The sequence below is a fragment of the Mustela putorius genome, unplaced genomic scaffold (assembly GCF_011764305.1).
Source record: "Mustela putorius furo isolate JIRA1106 unplaced genomic scaffold, ASM1176430v1.1 tig00003834_pilon_pilon_pilon, whole genome shotgun sequence".
Classification (NCBI taxonomy): domain Eukaryota; kingdom Metazoa; phylum Chordata; class Mammalia; order Carnivora; family Mustelidae; genus Mustela; species Mustela putorius.
In genome coordinates, this window is record NW_025421987.1 from 44,635,807 (window position 1) to 44,655,062 (window position 19,256).

The 19,256-nt window shown below is 33.9% G+C and overlaps 1 protein-coding gene and 1 pseudogene across 3 annotated transcripts in view; one reads left to right on the plus strand and one right to left on the minus strand.

The window, feature by feature from the left end:
• Positions 1-19,256, minus strand: part of GSK3B (glycogen synthase kinase 3 beta) — a 214,735-nt gene that overhangs the window by 49,385 nt on the left and 146,094 nt on the right. For all 3 annotated transcript variants that reach the window (XM_004772792.3, XM_004772791.3, XM_013046044.2), the window contains exon 7: positions 18,313-18,410. In XM_004772792.3, the coding sequence (XP_004772849.1) occupies positions 18,313-18,410 (98 nt within the window). The remainder of the gene's footprint in view (positions 1-18,312; positions 18,411-19,256) is intronic.
• LOC123394675 lies at positions 14,726-14,903 on the plus strand (annotated as a pseudogene).

The window sequence follows — 19,256 nt, forward strand, 5'->3', positions numbered from 1 at the left end:
TTTTAATTTTTAAAGAAGATTTTACTTATTTACTTGACAGAGAAAGAGACAGCGAGAATAAAAATACAAGCAGGGGGAATGGGGAGAGGGAGAAGCAGGCTTTCAGCCAAGCAGAGAGCCTGATGCAGGGCTTGATCCCAGGACCCAGGATCACGACCGGAATCGAATGCAGATGCTAACGTCTGAGCCACCCAGGTGCTCCAGGAAAAGGGAAATTTAAAAAGAAAACTGAGACAGAAGTCCAAGAGACTGGAAGAAGTCCTACAGACAATGGTACCATGGAGGCCAAGGAAAGTAAACATTTAAAGAACAGAGAGGTGAGTAACTTATGACATAATTAGTTCAGAGTAAATAAAGGTGTTCAGTATATCTGGCCATGAAGTGACTTACTTTCTGATCATGGTGAGATCAACCATGAAAAGAGCAAACAGACCATCATCTGAAATAAGTAAGTGGCGACAAAATTATGTAAGTTCTCCTTTTAAAAGATCCCACAGTGAGGAAAAAGGGAACAAAGAGAAGAAACATTTATGGACCACTCAGTATGTAAAAGCTCTGGGTGAGGTGTATCAATTTTCTTTTCACATTTAAATTTCATAATACATTATTACCCATTTTATACTTAAGACTACAGCTGATGGAGGTAAACTGACTTCTCAAAGCTACAGTTTGTCATTTGTAAATATGGGATTCAAATGCATGTGCAGTTGACTCCTTAAAATGGTCTACCCAACATTAATAGCAAAAACAAGGAAAAGATTAAAAAAAAAAATTTAAAAAATCATTTCCGTAAACTCCACTGATTTTACCATAAAGGGAAATCTAAATCCTTTTGAATTGTGCAGGGTATACTAAGATTTTGTAAGATCACGAGGCTATAATTTTAAGTTTAAAAAATGAAACAGACTTAACAAAACCCTTCATAATTTAAATAAAATCTACCCATACCTGGTAATTCAACTTAATAAAAAGAGTATCTTGAACTGTTAATATTATAGATTTAGGCAATATAAGAATTATATGAAGAAATGCAAGCATCTGATTAGCTAAAGAAAATTAGAAAGTTTAACAAATCTCAAACTTATTTTACAAATTCTTGCAAAAATTCTTATGATTTAGTAATTTTGATATATCATTTTCAGGCTTCCTTAACTATAGATTCTTACTGTAAATCCCACACTTACTTTGCTTAAGTATATCTGCAATACTAACTATGCAACTTTGCAATATTTTTGTCTGTTGTGATTATTTCACGTGTGTAAGATCTTGGTTGGAATGTTAAATGGTGGGCAAATAATATAGCTCTGCATACTCTAAGTAATTTTATTGCCAAGAATTTCTATTTTTATTTTGTTCTAATTTTTTTAAAATTTAAATTCAATTTACTTAACATACAGTGTATTATTAGTTTCAGGATAGAATTTAGTGATTCATCAGTTGCATGTTAACAACCAGTGCTCATTATATCAAGCGCCCTCCTTAATATCCATCACCAGTTATTCCTCCCCTCACCGACTTCTCCTCCAGACACCCTCAGTTTGTTCCCTTATAGTTAAGAGTCTCTTCTGGTTTGCTCCCCTCTATTTTTGACTTTTTCTATTTTTCCTTTCCTCCCCCTATGTTCATTAGTTTTGTTTCTTAAATTCCACATGAGTAGAATAATATAGTATTTGTCTTTCTCTGACTGATTTATTTCATTTAGCATAATATCTTCTACTACCATCCATGTTGCAAATGTACTGCAAGAATAGTTTACTACAAAGCCCAAGTTACAGAAACTGATGTTGTTACTGAATTACTTTGAAAGCATAATTGCTTAAAGGTGGTCAATATAGGGGTGTCTGGATGGCTCAGTTGATTAAGCATCTGCCTTTGGTTCAGGTCATGATCCTTGGGTCCTGGGACTAAGTCCCACATCAGGCTCCTTGTTGAGCAGGGAGTCTGCTTCTCCCTCTGCCCCTCCTCATGCTTGTGCACTTTCTCCCTCTCTCTCTCAAAAATAAATAAACATCTTAAAAAAAAAGAAAAAGAAAAAGAAAAAGAAATGAAAAAAATTGAAGCATGGACATTAAAAAAAAAAAATCCAGAAAAACACATGTACATGTTTGAGAAGTTTCAAGTTTCAGAAGGGGGATGGGGGGAACAACAACAATAAAAAAAAAAAACTATCTGAAGAAATAGTGGCTAAAATTTTTCCAAATTTGATGAAAATAATGAAAAGTTCAATGAATCTCAAGTAATACGATACAAAAAAATACCATACAGAGTTACAGTCAAACAGTAAAACCCACTGATAAAGGAAAAATCTTTCCGAAAACAAAGAGACACATTATATGCACAGTGTATTAACAACAGGAATAACAGCTGACTACTCATCAGAAACAACCCAATCCAGAAGAAACTAGAGACCTTTCCAAAGAATGAAAAGAAAAAGCTGGAAACCAAGAAATTGTATATCTGCTGAAAATAACCTTCAAAAGACATTATTAAGCAAACAAAAGAGAGTTTGTCACCAGATTTTCACTATAAGAAAGTACTTTCAGGATCAAAGAAAAGGATTCCAAATGGACATTCCTATCTATACAGAGGAATAGAGACCACCAAAAATGGTAAATATGTGGCTAAACATATATTTCTCCCTTGCTTTTAAATTTCTTAAGAAACTGAGTGCTTAAAGCAAAACAACGAAGTATTATAAAAGTATTATAGAAGTAAAAATGTCTGACCACAGTAACATAAAAGACAGGAAAGGGAAATAGAAATATACTGTTGCAAGGTTCTTACTTCATATGTGAAGTGGTATATTATTATTTATGGACTGTGACAAAATTAACATGTCTATTTTCAATTTCGGAACAACTTTAAAAAATACAATAAGGATGTATAGCTTAAACTTCCCATTGGGGAAATAAAAAAGGCTCATTATATCCATAAGGTGGCAGTAAAGGAGAAAAAAAAAAGGAATGAAAAATAAATATCAAAGTAAAATACTTAAACTCAACCACAGCGATAATTACATTGAATGTAAATGGTCTAAACAGTCCAAATAAAAAGTAGTAATTGCCAGACTACAAAAAGACAGTAAGTCTATGTTGTCTGTGAGAAAGAAACTTTAAATATAAAGACACATAGGTTAAAATGCAGAAAGTTATACCATGCAAACACTTATCATTAGAAAGATGGAGTATCTACATTATCAGAAAATGGAGACTTATGGGCAAGGAAATTAAAATAAAGAGGGTCATTTTCTAATGATAAAAGTAATTTTAAGACTATACTTGAAATTACTATGAATACCATTTATTGGTAAGGATGTAGAACACAGGAACTCTCATATGTTGTTGGGAGTGAAAACCAGTAGAATACTTTGAAAATAACTTGGTAAATTCTTATAAAGGTAACATACAGTTATCATATGGCTAGCAACTTTAATCTTAATCCTTTCTTGAAGAGAAATATAAACATATACCTGTAAAAAGACTTATAAACAAACATTTATACCAGTTTTACTTGTAATAGCTAAAAACCAAAGCCAAACATCAATGTACAGGTAAACGGATAAAAAAACCTCTTGATATGTTAACAGAATACAACTCAGCATAAAATGGAATAAACAGGCAACATGGATGAACTTCAAAAACAAGATGTTGAGCTAGAAAAGCCAGATACAAAAGAAACATACATTTAAATGAAATTATAGAATAGGAAAAACTAATCTGTAGTGACAGAAAGCAGACCAATGGTCACACCTGAGACAGAAGATGGGGGACCAACTATAAAGGGGCATGAACAGAATGATCAACTGTCCTGTTTGCCTGGTGCTATCCTAGAAAAGCCCTCAGGTCCTGGGCACATTGGGATGATTACTCACCCCAGGCTGTAAACAGGAAATTTTGGGGGCAGTGGACATGTTCTAAATCTTGACTGGATAGTGGTTATATATGTTTACCAAGGCTTATTAAACTGCATACTTAAAATGACTGCTTTTGGGGCACCTGGGTTGCTCAGTGGGGTAAAGCCTCTGCCTTTGGCTCAGGTCATGATCCCGGGATCCTGGGATGGAGCCCCACATCAGGATCTCCGCTCCGCAGGGAGCCTGCTTCCTTCTCTCTCTCTGCTTGCCTCTCTGCCTACTTGTGATCTCTGTCAAATAAATATTTTTTAAAAATTACTTTTATTTTATGTAAATTACACCTTGTGATACATTTACTATACTAAACAAAACCAGATGTTTATCCTTCTTCTGTTGCTTTGTTAAGACTAGCATTAAAAGTATCAGAGTCTAGAGGCGCCTGGGTGGCTCAATGGGTTAAAGCCTCTGCCTTCGGCTCAGGTCGTGATCCCAGGGTCCTGGGATCAAGCCCCGCTTTGGGCTCTCTGCTCAGAGGGGAGCCTGCTTCCCTTCCTCTCTCTCTCTTGCCTGCCTCTCTGCCTATTTGTGATCAAATAAATAAATCAATCTTAAAAAAAAAAAATAGAGTATCAAGAGTCTATACCAAACCCTACAACTAGAATTATTTTATATACAATATGAACAGTTTTTAAGAAAGCAAAGTATTTCATCTTGTTTAATTTTTCCCTCCCTTCCCCTATGATTCTGTCTTGTTTCTCAAATTCCTCATGAAACCAGAGAGGGAGACAAACCGTAACAGACTCAATCTCAGGAAACAAACTGAGGGTGTTGGAGGAGAGAAGAGTGGGAGGGATAGGGCTGCTGGGTGATGGACACTTGGGAGGATATGCGATATGGTGAGTGCTGTGAATTGTGTAAGACTGATGAATCACAGACCTGTACCCCTGAAACAAATAATACATTATAATTTAATTAAAATTTAAAAAGAAAGCAAAGGTATGATTTAAGATGCAAAGAATGCAAAGGTAAGACAATCAAGAGGCATTTAAAGGTTTTTGCTCAGTCTCTTAAGTCATTCATTCATTCAAGACATTTACTGAGTTTCTATCTTAAATAGTACTCTAGGGTAGAGAGACTTATAAAATCTGCAAAGATCAGTAGAACAAAGTTTAAGTGTAGATATGTTGAGGCGAAAGTTCTACCCTGCACTAGAGTGGGCAAGTGATTCAGGAAAGGGTTCTGGAAGGAAAGACAAGAGCTGATTAATTATGTAAGGAGTCTAGAAAGCAAATGAGTCCGAAGCACATTCTCTACACACTATGTGTAGAGTGGAAAATGGCCTGATTTGGGTAATATTAACAGCTCAATGGTGACAGAAATTAAGAATTGAATATTGAGGGGAAAACAATGTTAAAGGTAAGTGAGTACAGGTTATGAAGAGCAAAGATTCTAAATGCATCACTATCTGTAATCAACACAATAAATTCAAGACAATTTAACAAACTGATTATCCTATTTCTACATGAGCATATCTTTATGTTTTATATTAGATTTTATTATATGCAGAGTGTATTTCTACCTTACTCCATCCGAATTATACATATGGAACCTTTCAAATTATATAAATTAAAACTTTTCACTTCATGGATAAAAAAATGTTTGAAACAGACCTCATCATTTCAGACACAATCAAGTCTTAAGAGTTCCCTTAAATTTTAAAAGATAGAAAAATACATTTCCCCAAACTTTTTGACTAAGGAAATACTTAAAACAAACAAACAAAACCCTAAAACAAAACCTTATTTATGGATTTCCTCAAAAGTGAGTTCCTCCAAAGACTTAAAGGAAATGAAACTGCACATAAAATGTTGTATGTACTTTCTGTAAGTATGATAGTTCACACAATTAAAAAAGGGGGGAGATGTTAAAAATGATCACACCATTGGAAAGAGTTTATGTATTCTCAGTTATTTATTATTAGAAAAAAACCCTTCCATTTACTGCAAAAAAACACATTTTCTTTGGCCCATCATCCTAGATCATGAGGAGTTAGGTGGTGAAAACATTCAAAGACTCAGAGTATCAGTCCAGCCATATTCCTCTGGGTATGCTGTGCATGGTTAAATCCATCATTTCATTTGTAGCCAGTCCCATCCAAATTTGTTGTAACATTTTCTCATTCATTTAGCTACATAGGTACCCAGACACTGATAAATATCAAATTAGGAATTATGATTTATTTCTTCAAAGAAATAAAGCTAAGACTCATCTGAGAAAAGCTATGAGGTTTTCACAGCTTTGTTTTTAATACTTCAACACCAGAGGTCGCCAAACTTCAGCAACAGAATGCTACATGTACAGTCTTAAAAGCAAGGGTGAAATAAAAGAAATCCAATTAGAAAGTTGTTATTCTTCTACTTAAAATTCTGCAGTGGTTTCCGATTACCTACAGGCTAATGTGATCTGGCCACAGCCCACAGGTCCAGCCTTCTCTTCCCCAGTAAACTCATTCCACTATACCCACCATTCAGAACCTTAAGCTCAAACCATAAACACACAATAGACCCATTTTCATGAAGCATCTTTGCCCAAATTCATACGTATGTCCTCTATTTCCTTCCCTTCTCTAAATGCTGAGTACCTTTCCATGTTTCAAGATTTAGCTCAAAAGTTACCTGTCCTATGATGCATTTCCAGACAGCACCAACTCCAAAGAGAATACTTCTGCCTTTGTACTCTGCCTAGACTTCTGGGATAATACCTGCCTTACTCTATTGTCCTCAGTTTTTCCTCTCTTCCCTTTAGTCTCTGAACTCCTTGAGAGCAAGAACCCTCTATGTTCTAGCCCAGCACCTAACAAAAACAATAGTAGTAGTTAAAGTGACATATACCATGAAAGACTAAAGGGATGCATGGCTACGTCTATAACGAAACTTTTTAAATCAGTGGATAAAAACTGAATTAACATAGAGGCCAGAGAGATTATATGTACCATGGTTGAACAATGAAACATCTTCACTTCTTTTTTGCAAAAAAGAACTGTTTTTCAGTTTGTGTAACTCTCAGGTTGGCTCCTGTACCATAAACTTGACAAATGTCTCTGGTTTAAAAACTAGTAAAACATGTCACTGAACTACTGTATTTCAAAATATCAGTATTTTATTTTATTTTATTTTTTTTAAAGATTTTATTTATTTATTTGACAGAGATCACAAGTAGGCAGAGAAACACACAGAGAGAGACAGAGAGAGGAGGAGGAAGCAGTCTCCCTGCTGAGCAGAGAGCCTGATGCGGGGCTCGATCCCAGCACCCTGGGATCATGACCTGAGCCGAAGGCAGAGGCTTTAACCCACTGAGCCACCCAGGCGCCCAAAATATCAGTATTTTAATGACACTGGAACCACTACATTTTTGCTTCCATAACACTGATACAATGTTATAACCCACTGAGCCACCCAGACGCCCCACATGGATAAAATCTTTTTAAAAAAATTTCACTACAATACCTTTCAAGATATGAAGATTTTATCTAATTTCTACATCTTCCCCATAATATTTGATTGAGATTTTGGAATAAGAAATTCTTGGTTTTGTGGTTTCTCCCTTCCAAATTCCAGAAGGCAAGGAATAAAAAGCCCTAACAAGGGCAGCATGAATTTTTAAAATCTCATTAGAACTTCATTGAAGGGGCTCCTGGGTGGCTCTGTGGGTTAAAGCCTCTGCCTTCGGCTCGGGTCATGATCCCAGGGTCCTGGATTCGAACCCCACCAGGCTCTCTGCTCAGCAGGGAGCCTGCCTCCCCCCCGCCCCCCCCCGCCTGTCTCTCTGCCTACTTGTGATCTCTGTCAAATAAATAAATAAAATCTAAAAAAAAAAAAAAAGAACTTAATTGAAAAGGGCAGCAAGCATGTTATATGAATACAACTAAATGATTTGACTAATTTAAAGTTTTCTGCCTAGGGGGAATGAACTAGTGTAGGAGGGTCCCTTAAAGTGTCTATGCTCTTACACCATTCACCCTTACACCAACTATGACTTAACTTGATCTGTTCCCCCTCTCTTTCTGAGAGCCAGGGAATAGATGTATAAATATGAGAAGTCTTCTGGAGTCCTTAGCAAAATTATGGTCAGAGTTCACTGCCTTCCTTAAAATATGGTGGAAACAAAGCTACCTCACCAAGAATTCCACAGATAGATGCCCACATTCTTTTTAAAAAATAACATCTTTATTGAGATATATTTCACATATTATGAAATTTATTCCTTTAAATTATACAACTTGGTGGTTGTTAGTATATTCCCAGAGGTGTACAACCATCACTGTCATCTAATTTTATAACATGTTCATCACCGCAAAATGAAACACTATACCCAAGAATAATCACTTTCATTCCCATTCCTCCCAAGCTCCTGACAACTACTTACCTACTTTCTAACAAATCTAAACAGATGTGTTTATTCTGAACACTTCACATAAATGGAATCACACAACATGGGGCCTTTCATGCTTGACATTTTCTTTATTCATTCATCAGATGGTGGACATTTGAAACGTTTGCGCTTTTTGGCTATAAATGATGTTGCTTTGAACATCTGTGTAGAAGTTTTTGTGTGGACATGTGTTTTCAATTTTCTGAGGTACAGACCTATGAATGGAATTGCTGGGTCATATGGTCATTCTATGATTAATATTTTAAACACATTTATATAAACCGTTTTTGGTTTGTACCATTCTACAATCCTACCAGCAATGTGTGAAGGTTTTAATTTCCCCATACCTTCACCAACACTAGTTATTGTTTGTCTTTTTATTCTAGCTATCCTAGTTTGAACGTGATGTATTTATTATGGTACTGAATTGCATTTCTCTAATGACTAAGGATGTTAAGCATCTTTTCTTGTGCTTCCTGGCCATTTGGATGTTTTTAAGGAAATGTTTATTCAGACTTTTGACTCATTTTTTATCAGACTGTCTTTATTGTTGAGTTTTAAGAGTTCTTAACATATTCTGAATGTAAGTACCTTATAATATATAGGATTTGTAAAAATTTCCTCTCATTCTGTAGGTTTTAATGTTTTTTAAAAAAGTTTTAAATATTGAAGTTCAATGAATGTATTTTTCTATTATTGTTTGTGTCATATCTAAGAAATCACTTTTTAACTGAAAGTCATAAAGGTTTCCTTCCAAAAGTTTTACAGTTGTGGCTCTTGCCTTTAGGTCTCTGATCCATTTTGAGTTAGTTTTTATAATACAGTATGAGGTAAGAGTCCGACATCACTCTTTTGCAAATGGATATTTAGTTCCAAGCTCTAAAAAGACTGTTCTTTCCCCCACTGAAGTGCCTTGGAACCCTTGTCATATGACAAACGTAAAGGTTTATTTCTGGACTCTCAATTCTAATTCATTGATCTATAGGGCTATGCTTGTGTCACTTTGTCTTTTTTCTCTTTCTCTTTTTTTCACATGACTGACAAAATTATAAGACATATAAAGTGTACATCCCCGTGATCTGATGTATAAATACATTGTGAAAGGATCTCCACCACCTTTTTAACACATACATCACCAGACATTTTTATCCTTTTTTTGAGAACATTTAAGTTCTACTCCCTTAGAAAATTTTGATTAAATAATGCAGTGTTATCAACTATAGTTGTCATGTTATACATCAGATCACTACGGCTTATTCACAGCTGAAAGTCTGTACCTTTTACCAACCTTTCCTCATTTCTCCCCACTACCCAGCCCTTGGCAACCACTTTTCCACTCGCTCTTTCTATGATTATGACTTTTTTCTTTCTTTCCTTTTCTTTTTTTGATTTCACATATAAGTGATCCCATGAAGTATTTATCTCTCTCTGTCAGGCTAATCTCCATTAGGGCAATGCCTTTAAAGTCCAACCATGTTTTTGAAAATGGCAGGATTTCCTTCTTTCTTACAGCCAAATACTGTAAGAAATGTATATGCACTTCTCTTGATTGCCACAGTCACATAATAAGTTTCTAAAATTGGAATTACAATTATTCCAGTTTCATTACTCTTTTTTTTTTAATTTTTTTTTTAATTTATTTGACAGACAGAGATCACAAGTAGGTGGAAATGCAGGCCGAGAGAGAGGAGGAAGCAGGCTCCCTGCTGAGCAGAGAGCCCGATGTGGGGCTTGATCCCAGGACCCTGGGATCATGACCCGAGCCAAAGGCAGAGGCTTTAACCCACTGAGCCACCCAGGTGCCCCTTCATTACTCTTTTTAAAGACTGCTTTCACTCTCGTTATTTCTTGAATAAAATTTTATACTTGGAAACAAGTCCTCTCGTTCTCCCCAGAAAGGTAGCTATTGTTTTGATTCAGCAAACTCTTGAATGTAAGTAAAAGTCATTCTTGGCTAACACATATTCAAAGGAGTCAAAAAAGACCTTTTTTTCCTAGGTGAATCTCAATCAAAGTAGTATGCTCACAAAGGAATAAAAAAAGGAAAGGGGTGGCAGTGGTATGGTGGTGCGGGGGAGGGATCAGAATCTCTTTATAGTTAGGAAAAAACCCTACTTTGTTTTTCTAACTTTAAAAATATCACACCCCCTTTTGAGACATGTAAATATATTTTTTAAAGATTTTATTTACTGGGGCACCTGGGTGGCTCAGTGGGTTAAGCCTCTGCCTCCAGCTCAGGTCCTGATCCCAGGGTCCTGGGATAGAGCCCCATATCGGGCTCTCTGCTCAGCAGGGAGCCTGCTTCCTCTTCTCTCTCTCTCTCTGCCTACTTGTGATCTCTTGTCTGTCAAGTAAATAAATAAAATCTTTTTTTAAGATTTATTTAATTAATGTATTATTTAAGATTTTATGTATTTATTTGAGAGAGAGAGTGAGCAAAAGAGAGCAAGCTGGAGGAGAGAGAGGGAGAGGGAAAAGGAGAGGGAGAAGCAGACTCCCTGCTGAGCAGGAAGCCCAATGTGAGACTTGATTCCAGGACCCTGGGATCATGACCTGAACAGAGGGCAGACAATTAACCAACTGAGCACCTAGGTGCCCCCAAGACATGTAAATATTTTATTCACACATCACCCAACTCTTGCTTCCTTTGAGAATCACTAACACTATAGTGATTTTTTTCATGTTTTCTATCATGTGTATTAATAAAACAAAACATTTTGTTTTATAAATATGATACAGGATTCAGTATACTTTTATAAACTATAAATGATCCTAAGATTCCAGTGTTTCTTTATATTTTTTTTCACTGCTCAACTGTTAAGAATCATTGCTCTCAACATTTCTAACCTTTTGCTAAAAAAAGGAAGCAGAGATTTCTCAACACTGGTCTTGAAATTAGGGTCTGGATTATGAATGCTGTTAACAGATTTCTGACTCTGACCCATTTCTCAACTGCCCCTTTACATACTTTATGCCAAAGAAAAATAATATATTAAACTAGGGTCTTGAGAGTAAGCAAATACACAAAAGAATTCAACTTTTTGCACAACTGTGCAAAAGAATGTGTAATTGCTAAGTAAAGGGTACATATATCCCAATATGAGTAATCCTATGAAAGGTTTTGACATGGATCCTAAAATATGACTATCAGTAAATTACTTCTGAGATGACGATGTCATGAAACTTCATTTGTGTGTAAAAATTTCTTTAGATAAAACATATATTGGCAACTTATTATCTCACACTTGTTATTTGGGGAAAGTAAAGATTTCAAATGGATGTCATTCTCAAGCCAAAAGATGAACTGGGTCACATTGCCAGGAAACCACTTTCCACACCTACAGTATACAGAGATTTAACCAAGTATGAGTAAGTTATTGTAGAGCCAGTAAAATTTCACAGTAGTAAGTTAAAACTTAAATTTCTTTTGGTCTATGGAAAACACTAAATTTAATGTAACAATGCAGATGAGCAATTACATTAAAATAATTAATGGCTCCTTTACTTACTTGCTTTAAAAAATGATGAAGTAATATTCACTATACCGTTACCAAAAAGTATAACCATAGTACCTTGTACTAGTATAGGGATATTTAACCTAAGTTCCTGGATAAGCTTCAGAAAGCCCAAGAATCACCTGAAACTATATGTAAAATTCTGGTATGTATGCATTTTTCTGGAGGAGAGTCCATTGCTATAAACAGATTTTCAAAGCGGTCCAGGATCCAAAAATTATTAATAATTGCTGTTCCAGTCAGTAATAAACATAGAAAAATTTAAATAATAAGAGAATGAATTAAGCAATCAAATATTTTATTTATAATTACAAACAATATATGTATTATAAGTAAAAGTGTATACCATAATGTATAATGAGGTATACTTACATGTTCTGGAAAGTGGAAAAAGAGACAGAATTAAGTTAAATATATAGTTCCTATGGTCTGTTACCAACACAAGAGCTCCGGAATATAAGATATTTCCCCAGGTAATATATGATTAAACCCCATAAGCATGTTAGCAAAGATACATCATGAATCCATTAAAAATCTTGGGAAAATAAATATTTTTTATACTTATTAAAGTCTGGCTTAATTAATATCTTAAAGCTCTGTCTGAGAGACTATTTGATAGTGAAAAATGTTAAGCCAGGAAAGGAGAATGATGCATACAGGTGCTGAATAAGCCATAACAGGGGGATAGGATAACTGAAAATCTAAAACATTTGCTTAACAAATATAATGAAAGTTAAGGTTGAGCTGTACTTGAAAGCAAAGAAATCCACCATTATAACTTTGATTACTTTAGATGAAGCACAATTAGACCTAATCCAAAGACATCTTGAACTGATCTGGTATATTCATTATAATAAGATTTAGGGCCTTTTTCCTTTAGTTTGTGATCACATTTTATATATGATACATATAACATATAATATTAATGATTATATATGATAAAAGTTTATAGATAATATATAATAAATATGGTTCACTCAGTTCTGGATATCAAGTTGACATAAGGACCATATTTTTCTCCCAGAGCTATAAAATTTAGTAAATTGGTAAATTGGGTGAATCGCCCAATCTCTCCCAGATATGGTGGTGGTGGTAATCACCATCATTTTCCTAGGATTAATTTAATGGCTAAATGCGGTACTGTATGTCTAGTGCTTAGCTCAATGCCTGATGCAAAGTAAAGTCTCAATGAGTGGCAGCTTTTGTGATTAGCAGTAGTTTCCCAATACCTGAAAATGCAGATTTTTGAGAAGCAAAGTAATCACTGATCTTTTTATCTAAATTATACTACAAACAGTGATCAAACTGGAAGACTAGGAAAACAATTATTTAGGCAAACATTTATAATAAAATGTGGCTCTTAATATGTTTTTATTTGTTTGCTAATAAAAGATTCCAGCACATAACAATTGAAAACATTTTTGTTTTCATAGTTTCTGTGACCACTAAAAGATAAGACGGTTTGAAAAAAATCAACATCACAGAACAATAAAAACTGAAAATCCTCTCTTTTGCCTCTCCCCTTAATTCTACTCTCCACTGCTAAATCTTTTTTCTTCTAAATCTTTCTCTGCTGATGGGCATCATAATCCCACCTACTTAGCTGTAGTAACAAAATCAAAAGATTATTTGCATTCTTACTGTTTCCTACTTTCAAATTCTTAAATAAAGCTTCTACTAAAGATAAGATATTATTAGCTCTTACCTATATAAGAGCTACCTAGGCAGATATCTAAATTGAGTAATTATTGTTAAAAGCCATTAAACAACAATTTAGTAAAAGTTGTTTTTTAAGATAAACTAATTTTAATTGCCTTATAACAATTTCATTACTACAATTAATTTATGTATCTGTATGTTTAATGTCATGTTTTTCTATAAGAGATATATCCAAATCTAAAACTTATGGAAGCTACTGAAATTCTATCATGAAGAGATGGGACTCTAATTCTGCCCTAAAACCCTTCCATTAGAAAGCAATGGTCAAATTATTACTAAGCCTAAGTAGATATTTATAGTAAATAAAGGCATATCTCTACAAACACTAATTAATTTAAAATTCGAAATTCTACAAAAAAAAAATGGTTTTGGTTTTGTGATACTTTAATCCAGAAGTTAAACTTTGCACTGAGTTTCCGTTCCCTTACTTGAAATTTATATTTTAGAATTTGGAGATGGAAAATAAACTGTTAGTAAAATTTATAGCATTCCCAGGTCCAGAGCTTCATAGAGTGCTTCAACTTCATTTAGGGAATACGGGGTACATGTCATTTATATAAGTTAATGATCAAATCTTTGAGAAGTCAAATATATCATGTAATTTCTTTCCAAGGCAATAATATATCACTTTACATTCATAATGCTATTCTTCTCAATATCAATTATGTACTTCAGAATATAATCATACACCAGAATCTAGTCATTTTCAAAGATCACTTAGTCAAAATATGCTTCTTGTGAGAAATGGATTATTCATGTCATTTTTGTTTAAACATATATATGTACAGAAAAGGATATAAAAATATTTATAGAAGTTATATTTCATGATGTTCCAAAATAGTGACTGTTTTTGTTCTATTCTTTGTATTTGCATGCCTGTGTTCTCTCAAGTCTTCTGAACTGAGCATAGAAATACAGCATAATTATATTTTTTTAAAAATGTTATTGTCATTAAAAAGGTACCTTCTCCAAGTTTTCAGAGACTCTATTCTAAATAACTGTATTGCTATGACTGATAGCAGAGATGCCATGGACAATGCTATGTCACTGAACCAATGTTTGTGAAACTCCTGGTACAGGGTCTCCCCAAATACTGTATTTTTCATCAGATATCTGAAACCACATCAGATATTTCTTGAGGTTATTTTAACTAGTATTTTAAGGCAGAATTTAAGAAAAATAAATCTTATTTAAGAAGTCCCTGGCAAGCTTTGCGCAGTGGCAGTATCGTAGCCAATGAGGTTTATCCGAGGCGCGATTATTGCTAATTGAAAGAAATCCCTGGCATAATGAAATCCTGATCTAACAATCCTATGTATGAAATCAACCTCAGAAAATTAAGTGTACTTCATGCTTAGAAAGGATTTTTTTCAAGACTTTCAATTACATCTTACTTTATACTTTTAACTTATTTGACCATAACATAATTGGATTTGTCCTAAATATTTTGCAGAAGTCTTCTTATTAGAGGGTAGGGAGAGAGGAGATTAAAAAGATTGGTTAGAATGAGACAAAGTTAAGCTCAGTTTATAAAACTGTATTACTCATGCTACAAATTATTAGCATGGAGATCTGAGCCAATAAAATTTAATGAACATATACAACAATCACAACTTTTCTTATTAATTCCTAAGTAATCCAAATTCATGAATGAACAATGACTGTCTTGAAGCTTAATTCAATTTAAATCTTTATTGGAAACTATTCTGGTGCCTTTGGATAATGACACACAATTATAAAGAAAGTCCCTGCTCAGAAAGTTTATAAAGTAATGAGGCAAGTCTACCACATATAAAATACTTGAAATCTGCTGAGTGACTATTCATTTTTTTGCATAAACTCAGATTCAGAGAGAAGAGTATTTTACAGGGGGGTTCAGCTACCTCTAGATACTCTAAAGGAATCCCCATGAAATTTTAAAGGGAAAGTAGCAGAAAAGAGGAGGTTTTTATGGATTCCCTAATTACTATTATCTCAAAAAAACTGAGAACTGATTTGGGCACTTACAAGACCACATTTCATGTAAAATTCAAATCTACTCTTGAACTCCTGATTAGCAATAATGACCATATCTGTTTAAAATGTAAAATGTGTTTTGTAACACTGAACTTTGAAAGCTAACCTATACAACTTCTTTTCTAATTTACGATTTAGATCAGGAAAACTAGAAGAATTACTACCTTAGAATTAGTTATGTATTTTTATTTCAGTGAAACATCAGAGATATTAAATATTTAGGGAACAGAAATACAGGATCAACAAGATTTTAAAGCTGTATTAAACACATACACAAAACCTGTACAATGTTTATTTAACCTCCGTGCAATAGGATTTAGAGTCACGCTATTCACACACACAACACAATGTCTATTAATCTCAACGTAATGTATAAACTTCAGGTCACCAAATGGGTGGTAAACTAATACTGGGATTTCATTTACACTGGGGAGTTATGCTTAAAACTCTAAAACAGATCAAGAAGCTGGATATTCCAAAGTGCTCTGGGATCCTAACTCCCTTATTTATATTACCTTCAAAACATGTATAGACAGTCATCTTAGAACTACAGCAGGGTTGTGACTATGTTCCTCACATATAAATGCAAGAGGACAAGATAACACATTAATGAAAAGAGTATTTCATTTTAGAGTTGGCCTACTACTACAAATTCATCATGGACAACTTAAAACAAATAAGCCCTAAATAAAAATGAATTAAATCATTAATAACATTAATAATAAATTAAATCATTAATAACAAACCGATAGTTTCTACTATTAAAAAAATACAAACTAAGAAGAAAACTGAATTAAAGGACTATAATAGTGGTGTGGTGCAAAAATCTCTAGATATAAAGGTTTATAAGATATGATGGCAAGCATGAGATAGTAATTTAATTTTATCAAGTATGAACTGAAATTAATGACAATAAATCATCACAAAGTTCTAAACTATAATCCATAGAAAAGCAACATATTTCTAATAAGCTGAACATAAATGACAAATAGAATAGCAATATGCCCACAGAATTATAGTATGGTGAGCTTGAGTACATCAAGTAAAAGCCTGAGGTAAAAGAAATGCTGAATGGTTGCACCATAGTATGGGTTAAACTACAGCCCAATCTCATGTTTTTTGGGGGCCTATGAACTAAGGACTGATTTTATAGATAATAATTTGCAATCAATTTGATGATAGAGAATACTAATTTTGAATCTCAATTAAAAGAAATGTTACAGCCCCGCTCCAAGGAACTCCAATTTTCTAATTAGTAGATGTGTATTACAAAAAATCTGTACTCAATTATTATAAATTTCCACAATGAAATTTGTTTTCTCTTGTATATCTCTAGGACATCCTTCCTTGATTTGTGCTTTAGCTCCTAAACCCTAAAATATTTTATCTAGCTCTCTAAAGAAAAAGTCTGCCAACCTCTGTATTAGAGTATTAATTTGAATAATGTGGAATGGGCTTTTAGGAAATCAAATGACCAAACTATCTGAACTTATTAGATCTGAGTGTGGTGTGGGAATCAGAAAGTAAATCTGATGAACAAAGGTTAAAGTTTAATTTGAAACTAAAATATGGTTACCCCCCAAAGACTACAAATACCACAGAGGTCTCAGGTGCAAATCATAAAAAAGTCATATAGATAGTAAGGAAGATTTCTGATCACTTGATCTTTTTAACCATACTTGCGTACATTAATATTTAGCAAAATCACCTGACCAAAAGTGACATATTTTTATAGAATAAGTACAAGGAATTTTAAGTAATGGAATCATAGTCCTGTGTACAATTGATAAAAGCTACTGAGGAGTTATGGTTCAGCAAAGAAAAACTAAATTAAAGTGTTTAGACACAGAGCAGACTGAATCCCAAAGCAGTATTTTGACGTTGGAAGTATTGAAGGAAACACTGGAAAACCATCTGTCAGGAATATAACTAAGATGGTTCTTTCACTGATTGGAGAATTGGACTACATGACCTCTAAGGAGATTTTGAATTTTACATTTCTAAGAAATATTCAGCAAATCAAGACTAAAACCCCAAAGAAAGCAGGTGTTTTTGCTTTGGACAAACTGTAACCTTAGAATGAAGCAATCTAGTGGTCTAAATATACAGACTCTAGATTTTTTTTTTTTTTTAAAGAGGGTACGAACTTTAAGGTCTCAAATATTAAGAACTTTTAAAAATTACATTTAAAAAATCAATTAAAACCTCAGTCTTACTGCTAAGAGACAATATTAATTCCAAGGTAATAATATCTTAAGTCTGGTGTTAATAAAAGTGCTTGTAATATCTAATAAATTAACTTGTGTTAAATTCCTAAGTCAAAATTCTGCTTCTATCAGTGGTCTGCTTATACAAGTAGACAGTCATTCTTTCATTTTACAAATACTTATATATTGAAAAATATAAGCACCATGTGCTCAGCAGAATATTAGGAGCAGAGAGGACAGAGTAAGTAAAAATACACAAAGCTTGTGCTTTTATTTGGTTTTTATATATTTTAGTGATCTTATGGCTTTTAAGTAATTTAAATAACAGATATATCCAATTGTTTTTTGCATCAGATATCTAAGATACCTTTTATACGATCATATAACAGAAGAGTAACTCAATTAGAAACCAAGAGGCTGTGTTCTTATAATTCCTCTGTAGCTGACCTTTTTATGGGATATTGGATCACTTTCTCCATTCTTTAAGTTTTTCCCTGGTGTGGGTGATATGGATTCTCAGAATAACAACAAAACTCCCTGCAATTCAAAAATTCTGATTCAAACTTCTCACCTTGATTATTTCCACCAATTGATCCACACCACTGTCCCCTGGAAATATTGGTTGTCCTAATAACAGCTCAGCCAACACACAGCCTGCAGACCATACGTCTGTAAAGAAAAGAAAACAAGAGTTACCATTACTGGGGCGCCTGGGTGGCTCAGTGGGTTAAGCCACTGCCTTCAGCTCAGGTCATGATCCCACGGTCCTGGGATCGAGCCCCGCATCAGGCTCTCTGCTCAGCGGGGGAGCCTGCTTCCTCCTCTCTCTCTCTGCCTGCCTCTCTGCCTGCTTGTCATCTCTGTCTGTCAAATAAATAAATAAAATCTTTAAAAAAAAAAAAAAAAAAGAGTTACCATTACTAAGAGTTACTAATGCTTGTAGCTTAAGTTGCATTGAAATCTATTTGTATACATTTCCTAATTTTACTTTGATCACAGAGTAAATGTCACAAGCAAAAAACTGTACAATCCAAAACCGAGGGAGAAAGTCATCAAATTATCCCTGTAGTGTAAACTTACCAAAGAGGAAAAAGGCCAATAAGCAAATTCCAACAAAGGGTCAAGTCCATTTAATTATCAAATATCAGGTGTTCAAATCTTCAACAACCAAGATGGGATTATAGCACCAAGACATGGAGTATGATTATCTACTTATCATACTTTAAAAAACAAGTCAAAGGGATACAACCTCTGTACATTGGCAGTGCTTACAAAATAGCAACAAACAAGTCTTCAATCTCTATACACAGAGTTTTAAACCAATGCAAATTCTGATAAAAAAAATTTAAGCTTCAAATGGTTGACTTTTGTGTTGTAATATGACTGATGAAAGAATGCATTTAAATATATTTCCACTTTTAAATGCAAAGACAAAGGAATAAATTTTATTTCACAAATCCTAAAGAATAGAAAAAGGAAGGAAAACTTCCAAACTCATTCTATTTATTCTGATAC